Here is a 12285-nt window from a genome sequence, read left to right on the forward strand (position 1 = left end):
ACAATGTCCAAAAAGAAACTTTTCAAGACAAGACGAAGAACAAATCAAAGACCTCTCCTTGCTGTACCTTCATCCATGACTTTCCTACCTATCCCTGCTCCCAGCTGGAGCTGCAGTCCAACAAGAAGTGCTGGGAGTGTTGGAGGTCTGGTGGCCCCAGAGCAGCCACCAGAGCCTTGCCTGGATGGAGTTTGGTGACACATTCCAACGTGGCACCGGATCAGGTCACTGACAGGGCCAGGGAGCAGGAACTGCCTCATCTTTGCACACTATTGATAAACTCAGTATGTCAAGGAGAGGTTGATTCTTCTCTGCTTGGAGCAAGGAGATGTTGTCCATTATCTGTACAACACCTCCCTTTTCCCCTCATCAATAACCATCCATTATCCAGGAGATCCAGGACTTCCCATCCTCCCCTGAAACTTGTATCTCCTCTTTCTCCTTGCACATTCACAGAGTCCTGGAATGGTTTGGGGTGGAAGGGACCTTAAAGCCCATCCAGTGCCACCCCTGCCATGGGCAGGGACACCTCCCACTGCCCCAGGCTGCTCCAATCCTTGGCCTTGAGATTCAGAGGTGCTGCTGTTTTCAAATGCAAGAACAAAACTTGGGAGCACCTCCCAAAACAAAGAGGAAACCTCCGTGCCCAAAGACTCCCATCGGGCAGGGGAGGAGGACTGGAGAGGCTCCTGCTCCGCATCCTCCTCACCCGAGCTGGGTCCCTTTGGCTGCACTTAGGAACCGCACAAACGTTTCACTGGCTCGCCCCCACCGAGCCGTTTGCAGGCATTTCATTCTTCCAAGAGCCCCAGCTTCCCCTTCCAAAATCCCTGCATTCATGGCCTGGTGCTTGGAAAAGGCCCAAAGCTTCCACATTTCCTTACACCCAGGAGGCCGCGGTCGCGTTGAGCGCTGCAGTCAACAAAGTGCCAAGGAGCTAATGAAGATAAAAGTGTCAACACAGCCTGGTGATAACACACACCTCTCCCATGGAGCTGTTGGGACCATTCTGCAAACAAATTTGGCAGTTCCTGGCAGGCCCGGGCCCGAAAAGCGGCGTCCTGATGTTATTAAAGTTAACAGAAGTGTCATGGGATGACAGATGGCTCCCTGCACATCAATTGGATTCTGAGGAGGTCTCAAACCCTGGCGGGTTGAAAGCAGCTCCAGCACGAATCAGAGGCAGGGTAAGATCATCGATACAAGGGATTATGCAGATTTAAGAAATACCCTCGGCACCCGAAAGTTTTCAGAATGCAAACGACGTCAACCCCGCGAACAAGAGGCACTGCATCATGATGGCAGCAGGGACAAAGCCAGGGGGGTTTAACAGACAAAAAAAGATTGTTTTAATAGGAGAGAAGCATCAGTCATTGAGTCTTACTTCATTCAGACTTTCTCTCCAACCCATCCATCTTCAGTGCCAAGAGATGACAGGACCACCTCACTTTTCCCCCCGGCCTAGTGTATCAATAATGCCCATTTCTCCCCAAACAAATGACTCCCCAGAATGGCCCTTTTCCCAAAATTGGCTGCCAAGCCCCACAAAGGCCTCAGTACCTGCTATGGTCAACTTGGCTCCAACGGGGCCCCCTCCAGAGGTGGCCACCGATGGGTGGAGCCTTCCCCAACCATCTTCCCCAAGAGCCACTTTGTCATTGCTGGCCAGGGAGCATCTGTGGAAGAGGGGACTGGGGCGGGGGGGTGGCTGAGCCGCAGAGGAACACAGAGAGAGGGACACAGAGAGGGACACAGAGAGGGACACAAACGGGCACGGGCACAGGGGAATGCAAATTCCTCCGCCCTCGCAAACGCCTCCGTGGGCATTCTCTGGGAACAAAGGTCCCCGAGGCGGGCGGGCTCTGCATCACTGCTCTCTCTGTTCCCAGCACCTGCTCGGCGTCGGCCGCGGAGTCGCCGCGGTCCCTCCGCGCCGTGGCCGCAGAAGCCAAGGGCAGCACAATGGCCCCGTTGGCCAGGGTCAGGCCTGGCTTTCTTCCTCGCCCCCTTCCACCAGGCCTTTTCACCTCCACCATCTCCAGGAGCGCTCAGCAAGGAGGTGGCTTCGAGGGACGAGAGGAGGAGGAGGGGGGAAATATAGGTCTCTGGCGTAAATCACTGACGCCGTTTCCCCTCCTCTCCCTTCCCTTAAGACCTGATGGTCTTCAGTCACACATCTTAAAAGCAAAACAAAAAACAAAAACACAAAGACTTACTTGTCTCAAGTCGATGAAGGCCAACTGCAGCGTGTCCCCTTGGAACCCAGGCACTGGGCCGGATCTGGCAAACTCTGTGGGAAAGAAAAGAGGATAAAAAGCGCCTTTAACTAACCATGGACAGGGAGATTGGCAGACGGATGACAGGGAAGACAAGAGAGGCTGGGGGAGAGGAGGACCGTGCTTCTAAGGAGTCATGTCTCCCTCCCTTCAGCGTCTTTGTTCGCCCTTCAAAATTCGTGTCATCAAAACACCATTAATTCCACCGTCCTGACAGCAAGGAAACTGTACTAATTCGACCTGAAATTTATTCCCATGAGCCGCACTGGGCTTCAGAGTATTTGTTTTGTGAACGGACAAACAACTCGCCCAGAAGAAAGGGGGGGATGGGGGTGGAAAAGTTTTTCCTCTCAACACAATAAAATCTTCAGCTGTGAAACTCTTTTCAGTTCCGAAAGCTATTTATATTTTAGGGCGCTGAAGGAATTTTCTAATTTCACGCCTGTCACCAGGCTCCATGAGCATTCATCAAAAAAATATGCCCGGCCGCATCATTAATTATCAGGCAGCAGATTATTTGCATGATCTGGTGATGGCGCCTCTTGGTCAGCCCAAACGCGGAGAACCGCGGCCGTTGGGTGGCATTTTTATTTCTGGTGGATGAAGACATCTGACAACTGAATAACGTTGGCTTCTAAAGCGAAGAGAATATTTCCAAGGCCACATTTATCTCCTTCCAGGCTAATCTGGCCAAAATTTCATACTTTGGTCGTTCATTTTTCTCCTAATCCATTCTTTAAACCAAATCTAAAACCGCTGAGGGGGCTTGAATGGAGCCATGTTAGGGGACCTTGGTTCCTCCATGGCATTTAGCAGCTTTTCCTTGGGAACACTTATGAAGCCGACGCCTGCATGCATCCGAGGGCGTCTTTTGAGGTTGGTTCTGCCCAACTTCACTTCATTTTCACCCTCTGCAGTTACAGCTTCATCTCCGCTCTCCTCGGCACTGAGGGGATCTGGTTTGTGAGGCCACAACTCAACGCCACCAAAGGCTCGAGGGGGAGCATCTGCCTGGGGTTGAGTTGTGTGGCTCCTGCACGCACTGGAGGTGCTGGAGGAATGAAATGTTTTCTTGGGATGAAGCCAGGTGTGATGGCAAAAAGGGAGAAAGGAGGAAAAATATACGCCAAATACAGATTTTTCAGTTACACGGCCCGTATTGCCCAACTATCCTGGATTTTACCCTACAGGAACTCTCCAACGGCTCCTAAAGCTTCACAAAGATGAGGATTAGGGATGGCTTGGCAATATGGAAGGAGGATTTTGCCTTTTGTCTCCACGACTAATCAGAGGTACCAGTGGACAAAGCGATTTCATGTCAGACAGTCTTCGCCTTGAATCCTTGCCCTTCCAAAAGTTTTCCTATTTCCAAGCCAGTGCCACGAAATCAGGAACATAAATCATCACATTCCCATTTCCAAAGCTTTCCTAGAGCAGCCCCTTGGCTCTAACAAGAAGAGATTAATGAACGAAACACCAGGATTCAGTCCTGTCCCTCAACCGCCTCATTTCGGGCAAGTAAAGCAGGGTTATTAATCAGCTCCCTTGCTCCACCTTCCATTAAAACCTTGGGATGGAGAACATCCTTCAAGCCAGACACAGGCACCTCCAGGGGCACAGGGGACACTTCTCAGACTCTGCTTTTTAATAGTCGCAGATGCCAGAAGAGGTTTGAGATTGAAAGCATTGCTCATCTTTGCAGTGATCACTCAAGTGACAACTGCTGCAGGACAGGAGCAAACATGGCTGGAAAAGCACTGCTTTTATCTGAAGTTACGACTCGAAAGGAGTAATAAAAAACTACAAAGAGAAATTATGGACGTGACTGTTCACATTTAGGTTTTGGATAGGAAAAGCACAAACCAAAGCCAGCAGAACCATCCATGGTCATGCCTTTGGAGTTTTGCACAGGGTGGGACTGGACAGGGATGAACAGGAGGAAGTTCTTCCCTCTTCCCTGTGAGGGTGGGCAGGCCCTGGCACAGGGTGCCCAGAGCAGCTGGGGCTGCCCCTGGATCCCTGGCAGTACCCAAGGAGGCTGGACACTGGGGCTTGGATCCACCTGGGATAGTGGGAGGTGTCCCTCCCAAGGCAGGGGTGGCACTGGATGGGCTTTAAGGTCCCTTCCCACCCAAACCATTCCATGATTCCTCGAGATCGGAGCTGCTCAGCTTCCAGCCAATTCCACTGACCAATCCTGCAATACTCCATGTGCTAAGAGCCCCAAGCGACTTCAAATGTGTCCCTCAAAAACTGTTTTAATTAACCCTAACTGCAAAGGCATTTTAATGTAGCTTTGCTATAAAATTTGACTGCAGCTTGCCCGAGCCAGCAGGGAAGGAGGATCAACCCAAACTCTCTGACTCTGATCTGCAAGGGATAAATCATCTTTACACATTCCCTCTACGCCCCACTGTCCCATCTGGAACAATTATCCCAAAAGCCACATCAATCCTAAAACACCCCGCTTTGGAAAAGCACAATACCTGAGAAGCTGCAATGTTTACAAGTGAGAAACGGCGTTTGAGCACCTTCTCGAGAGGGGAAAGTCCCCTGAGTGGCTCAGGGTCGGAGATGTCCCTGGACTGAGGAACCCAACCTTGACATCCTACCCTCCAAGGATGGGGTCACCTCATGTTCCTGATTACATTTGGAGAAATCCTGGAAAAGAAACCCTGGAAGGACTGAAAGGAAAGCGAGTTTCTATTTTGGATGAAGGGCCGCGCAGCTGTTCAGAATCTATTTAGGAGCACACACAGAGTTGGGAAATTTAAGATCTTCCCCAAAGCATGAACTTCAAATCCTCATGAGAAAATGCCTGTGATTGTGAATGTTCTCGCAAGGCTGGTGAATTTATCACCGCTGTCAGCTGCTTGTGAGCAACCCAAGACAGATTCCATTCCAAGGCAGATTTCATCCCAAGACAGACTTCATCCCAAAACAGATTTTATTCCAAGACAGACTTCATCCCAAAACAGATTTCATCCCAAGACATGGCTGCTCGTTAGCAGCTCACCTTTAGCTGTCTCTGCCCGATGTCTCTTCCCATGATTCCCTGCCCATGGAGGGGGTTGGAACTGGATGGTCTTCAAGGTCTTTTCCATCCCAAATCAATCTGTGATTCCTAAGGAACCTACTGGAGTGACACTGCCCTTCAACGCTGCTCGTTAGGATGGTTGCACATGGAGCCAACACTGATTTAAGCCGCATTTTTCATCAAAATACTGAATTAACAATGATCTGGAGCCTGCTAGAGAAAGGCATCCCTGCCCACGGCTGGAACGAGATGGTCTTTTAAGGTCCCTTCCATCCCAAGCCAATCTGTGATTCCTAAAGAACCTACTGGATGAAGCTGGGACAGTTATGGAGAGACACTTCAAAACTTCGGATGGTCACACACTGAGCCAACATTTAATTGAACAGCAATTCTCATCAAAAGATTAATCAGTACTAAATTAACAAAGCTCTGGAACCTTCTAGTGCAAGGTGTCCCTGCCCATGGCTCGAATGAGATGGTCTTTAGGGTCCTTTCCAACCCAAATTCTACCGTTCTGGGATTCTACGATTGACATCCAAGAAGTGAAATGACGTCGGAGCTGAAATTCTTTGTATCCCAGAAGAAATGGGAGTGGGAATACGGCCCAGATGCTCGGAGAAAGCTGCAGCAGCCCCGGGCTGGAGGAATGAATGCAATGCTTCCCCTGGGCTGCTGGAGAAGGAGCTGCACCTTCTGTAATCGCAGGTCACACTTTACATACCAATGCCACCAGCTCATTCTGAAGGAGGAATGAACAAAGTCTCAGAGAAAAAAAAGGAGAAACAAAGACGAGAACGGAGCTTGAGAGGAGAGACACAGCCAGTTCTTCTTGGGTTTAATCTCTTCAAGCAGATTTCAGGATAATTTTCTCGGAACAACCGAGCGCAGTGTTGGCCTCAGTACTGTCGGATTCGTTTATTGTACTGTCTTCACTACCAAGGCAAGTGGCAAACATCGCAAGCAACCTACAGAGAAGCCCCTTGAGCAGAAAATCATGGGAGAATAGAGCAGATCAGTATGCGGCTGTTTGTACAAAGCATTTAGCCAGGCTAAAGGTTTGAGGGGTTTGTGTTCAGGCCAAAAAAGTAATGTCTTTGCAAGGTCTACAGGCTTGGGCCACCCAGGGCAGGTCACAGGGGGACTCCAACCTCTCTTCCAAAACATTTCACCGATGAAAGAATCAAGGAACAGGAACCGTTAAGCCCTTTACAATGGACAAAGAATAAAGAGTTCAAAGGCGCGGCAGAAAAGAGACATCCACTGTAAATTAATTACAGCGCACGGGGGGATCTGCCCGTGCCCCAGGCGCGGCTGCGCGCGCGGGGACGGGGCCTTGCAGGGATTGAGCGGGAAAAATGGGCCCAGCCGGTGACTTCATCCCTCAAAAACATCATTTGAGGGCAAGATTTCCTCTGAATTACACGGGATTCGTGATGGCACCTCCAGGATGGAGACAGATGCAGCTCCCAGGGAAGGGAACGTGGACAATCTGCTCGTGGCCATGGATAAGATCTGGGGAATCGACCATCTGAGGATTCCTCAAGGAAGAATGGAGGTCTCGAAGTCATCTTCCTTGGATAAAGCCTTGGAAGGCTATCCTAGGAAAGCCAAGTGATGGGATCTCCGTGGATAGGCTATCCTAGGAAAGCCAAGTGATGGGATCTCCTTGGATAAAGCCTTGGAAGGCTATCCTAGGAAAGCCAAGTGATGGGATCTCCCTGGACAGGCTATCCTAGGAAAGCCAAGTGGTGGGATCTCCCTGGATAGGCTATCCGAGGAAAGCCAAGTGATGGGATCTCCCTGGATAGGCTATCCGAGGAAAGCCAAGTGATGGGATCTCCTGGATAGGCTATCCGAGGAAAGCCAAGTGATGGGATCTCCTGGATAAAGCCTTGGAAGGCTATCCTAGGAAAGCCAAGTGATGGGATCTCCTTGGATAAAGCCTTGGAAGGCTATCCTAGGAAAGCCAAGTGATGGGATCTCCTGTTCTGTATCCACAGGAACAAAGTGACACCTCGAGGACACCGAGGCTGAAGAACAAATCCATGCGTGGACTCTGGAGAAGCTGCCAGGGGGGAAAAGTGAGAAATGATGGGTAGGATTTGAGGCAAGAGGAACAGAGAGAAGCTCCCAATTCCCATATTGAGCTTCTACTTCACCCAGTTTCCATACCAAGCTTCTCCTTCTCCCACACCGTTCCCACACAACCCCGCTCTGAAGCTGTTCCCCATTACAGCCCGAACTCTCAAAGCTCATTCCCATCTGGGTAGTTCCAGAGAGCTGTGGGAAGAAGGAGGAGTTACCCAAAATACACTGAACTGGGTCAGATTAAAGAAAAACTTCTCTCCTGCCCCATCAATCGTTCCTCTGATGGAACAAAGATGAGCCTGGAGTGCTGTCACTGCAGAGAAACCAGTGGTCCCAGTCATGGGACACTGGCAGGGCTGGGGAGCACCCACAGCCCCAGGGAGGGACTCCTCAGGGGTTGACCACGAGATGTTTTTTAAGGCTGTGGGAGACGCGTGCCAAGAAATTCTGCACAAAATCGGTAGGATGGGCTTCAGAGACGACTCACGGATCTCCACAGCTTCCCAAACCCAAACCCAAGGTCTGCAGTGGGTGTGTCTTGGCAGATGTGAAGTTCTCAGCTTCGTTAAATACCAGCACCAGGAAATGTGGACTGTGCCCATCCCACCATCAGCTGAAGAGGTTGGCATTTCCAGCCCTGGAAAGGTTCAAGGCCAGGTTGAGGGTCCAACTTGGCCTTCCAGGGATCCAGGGGCAACCACAACTTCTCTGGGCAACCAGTGCCCAGGCCTCACCACCCTCACAGCCAGGAATTCCTTCCCAATATCCCCTCCATCCCTGCCCTCTGGCAGTGGGAAGCCATTCCCTGTGTCCTGTGCCTGTGAGCAGAGCCCGACCCCCCGGCTGCCCCCTCCTGTCAGGGACTTGTGCAGAGCCACAAGGTCCCCCCTGAGCCTCCTTTGCTCCAGCCTGAGCCCCTTCCCAGCTCCCTCAGGAATTCTCCAGCCCCTTCCCAGCTCCGTTCCCTTCCCTGGACACGCTCCAGCCCCTCAGGGTCTCTCTTTTTTGGGAGGTGCCCAAATCTGACCCCAGGAGCTGAGGCACATCAAAAGATCAGCACTGTGGGCTGGACATTCCTCTCCTCATTTGTTCTGCTTAAACCTTCCCACGTCTCCACTGCAACATTCCCATTTCTGCCCCAAATCCAGGCTTTTCCTGGTGTGCTGCAGCAGGACACCACAGGATATCCTAACTCTGGCACCACCAACTCCAGTCCTTGATGGATCACAGGTTGGATGAACACCTGGGAGTCCTTTGGATCATGCCAAGGGAAGGATGACTCCAGCATCATGGACAAACCCCGGCATTTCCCCCAAATCCCAGGATTTCCATGGGAGAAATTCCTGGGAGCCAGATAAGGCAGCCAAAAAGGAGGTGGGGAACAGCTGTGCCGGGATCCATGTGGGCACATTTTGGGACAATCTGTTGGGATGGAGAATTCCTCAACCCAGCAGAGACATCTGGGTGTGTGCCTGGCTGATTCCCAGGAGCGGGGCTGACTAAAAATAGGGAATTTAATGGAATTTGAAATATAATTTTTAGGGTGCTTTTGATGTCCCATAAAGCAGCAGTTAAAAGACTTCGGAGATGATGGAATTGCTCATTTTATGATCCAAGGACTGTAAAAACAACCCCTCAGCCACTGCTGGAACCTGTTATGGAGATGGGAAATGCTTCCTAGGAGCGGGAACAGCCCCATTTCTTTGGGATTTTTCAGCTGTCACCTCCAAATCTGGGTTGTTACATTTGATTCCCACTATGTCTGAGGTAGAGGGGAGATGGAAAAATTACATATTTATTAAATCATATATTTATATATGTATTTATCAGTTCAAAAAGAGCAGAGCAGGGCATGTAGGAATTTAAAAATCCCATTGCATTGTTAAATCTTGGATTATGGATGTGTTCTGGAAGACAAGAAACCCTCTGAATAAAGGAAATGCCTTTTCTGGAAAAAGCATCACTTCCTCTATTTACAGGATCCCAAAAATCTTTCTCTTTGGGATCTTTTTTTCCCCCCTCTCCAGGTTTGTCTTTTTTTCAAGTTGGGCCAGAGCCAGAAGTGGCTCCTAAACTGAGACTTAACGAGACGTGTCCCACTGAGACCTTCTGGGCAGCCCATTTAAGCTGCGCCTTAGCCCAGGTTTAAAAGGAGGTGAGAGAACCTCTCCTGACTGCAGGGAAGGAGCCACGAAAACCAAACCACCCCAACGAGGGGTGCAACCAACACCTGCCCAACACCACATTCCCAGCCCACCCTCAGCCCTTCCCTGGAGCCACCCAAGCACTCGGATCCCTGCAAAGCTGCTCCCAAAGCCCTCCCAACACCTTGGGAAGCAGCTCCCTGCTGGGAAAACCTGGGGACAACCACCCCGACCACCCAGCACCGTGCACCCCCTCGAGGGTTTGTCCAGCTGGAGACTCCGTGGTCTCACCAGGTGCAAAAAGCCGTGGAAAACGCTTGGATTTTTCCCAGGTTTCTCTCATCAGAAGCAACCTGAAAGGATTTTTACAACTCTGCTCTTTTTGCCTCTCTCACACCAAAACTGCTGCTGATGTGTAGGGACTTTTCATGAGGAAAACATGGCAGATCGGGCTCTCGGTGTCTGTTTGATTCCCTGCTTCTCCCCAGGCCTACAACAGCTCCCTTTTGGAAGATCAGAAAATGAATAAACTGCATTTTCTGTGCTTTGAACATGCAAAACAAGCATGTTTCAGGGAGGGGAAGATTTAAAGAGCAGGTGAGGGGTCGCATCACAACCTCCTTCTGCTCCCGAGCACCACAGACTCCCAGACTGGTTTGGGATGGAAAAAACCTTCAAGATCATCTTGATCCAACCCCATCCATGTTCAGGGACACCTCCCACTATCCCAGGTGGATCCAAGCCCCAGTGTCCAGCCTGGCCTTGGGCATTCCCAGGGATCCAGGGGCAGCCCCAGCTGCTCTGGCAATTCCAGCCCAGCCCCTCCCCACCCTCCCAGCCAGCAATTCCTTCCCAACATCCCAGCCCAAGCTCCCCTTTCCCACTGGGAAGCCATTCCCTGCCTCCTGGCCCTCCAGCCCTTGGCCCCAGTCCCTCTGCAGCTCTCCTGGAGCCCCTTTAGGCCCTGCAAGGGGCTCGCAGCTCTCCCTGGCTCCTTCCCTTCTCCAGGGGAACACCCCTCAAGACGAACTCCATGAGCTTCCCACGTGCTCACCTCTCCAGCCTGCCCAGGTCCCCGTGGATGCCCTCCGTTCCCACACCACGCAAAGGAAAATCCCCAGGAAGGTTTTCTGTTCCCACTGACCAAAACTGAAGAGGAACAGCCCTGTGACCCCCCAAGAACACAGGGAGGTACCTGAAGGGTGACCCACACCTGCCCTGGGCACCAATCCCTGCTCAGGCAAAGAGTGAATGAGAAATGACACTGAGGGGGTGCAAAAGAGCCAACACTTGGGATGAAAGGTCACCTCATGAAGTCCCAAATGGGGAAAATGGGATGGGAAAAGCGATTTAATCATCAGGGCTCGGCAGCACCACGGCTGCGCAAGGCTTCCCCCAGTGGAAGTGGCACTTCAGGATGTTCTTTATGGGAATGTTCTCCCAGGACTTGTTGCAGAGGTGGCAAAGGGAATCCAAACAAGCCCAGGAACAGCTTCTGGCTCAGCCTGCCCTCCTCCTGCCTTCTCCACGCAGGATTAAGCCAGGCCTAAAACTGTTTCAGGTGCAAATGTCCATGGTCCACACTCTGAACCTGAATCTTCTCAGGCCAGCTGAGAACACTTTTATTTCTGTTATTCTTGAGCTTCAAACACCTGAAACTCTTTTCTTTAAAAAATACTCAGTTTTCCCTCTTAAAGAACACACGGATGCCTCACACTTTAGATCCAGTATTATCTGAAGAAAAGCAAAAGAATATGGAATTATTTCTCCTGCCTTTTGAGCCTGAATTCCTTTTCCCCTTGTATTTATTATCAGAGAACTCGGAGATGCCGCAGGGCTTTCAATCACGGTGTTAAATGCCTGCTCAGAGAACAGAAGGCACCACCAGGGATGAGCAGCAGCTCCTGCCCTGGGCACCGAGATTTAAAACCCTCCCAGAATTTATGGGTTCCACTCCTTATAAATAAGACCGAACTTAATCCTTTCCTGCCTCACCCCTGCGCCCCACGAGTTACAGCAGCTCCTTATAAAGTCAGCCATGGCTTGCGAACATCAATTTCAGGCTATTTCCCCAGGAATACAGTGGGAAATCTGCTGGATAAGCAGCTGCTGCTGACAGGAGACAAACGAGCGCGTGGCCGCTGATCCATCAGCGCTAATAAGCCGCTGCCGCAGCTGAAGGCCGGGTGTATTCCCGCTTGGAGCGGCCGGGGCTGGCAGGAATCGAGCACATCCTCCTGCCACAGATGCCCATCTCGGCTCTTCGGAGCTCCTTTGCCACGCAGTTTCACCCCACGGCGCTGGGGCTTTTCCGTGGGTCGTGCTCGGGTTTTCCCGCAGCGCTGGAAGAGCCGGACCCGCCGGCCCTGCTGCGGGACCCGCGGAGCCGAGCCCGGCACAGCCCCGACCCTCCCGAAACCCTCGCCCGCCCCACCCTCGGCGGCGGTGCCGGACTTGTGCCTTGGCACGGAGCGGGGAGCTCCGAGATGTCATCCCAGACGTCGCCGCTCCTGGAGAAGCCCGCGGGCTGCTCCGAGGAGCCGCTGCGCTCAGCCGGGACGGCTCCGAGCCCGCGCTAATTCCCTGATGATTTTCGGGAGCGTGGCAGAACCAGGGGCACTCCCAAAGGCTGTCCCCGTGCCAGCGCCCCGAGCAATATCGCTGGTGACGTCCTGATCCCGCTCCCCGGCGTGGCTCCAGCCCGGCTCCGTCGCTGTCTGGGTTTCAGGAACAACCTGCC

At 51.8% G+C, this 12285-nt stretch overlaps 1 protein-coding gene across 1 annotated transcript in view; it reads right to left on the minus strand.

Annotated features, from left to right (window-relative positions):
* EXOC6B (exocyst complex component 6B) overlaps nt 1-12285 on the minus strand; it is a 234381-nt gene that overhangs the window by 41185 nt on the left and 180911 nt on the right. The window contains exon 21 of the mRNA XM_039551599.1: nt 2217-2378. Within this exon, the coding sequence (XP_039407533.1) occupies nt 2217-2378 (162 nt within the window). The remainder of the gene's footprint in view (nt 1-2216; nt 2379-12285) is intronic.

Source organism: Corvus cornix, chromosome 4, assembly GCF_000738735.6.
Source record: "Corvus cornix cornix isolate S_Up_H32 chromosome 4, ASM73873v5, whole genome shotgun sequence".
Lineage (NCBI taxonomy): Eukaryota > Metazoa > Chordata > Aves > Passeriformes > Corvidae > Corvus > Corvus cornix.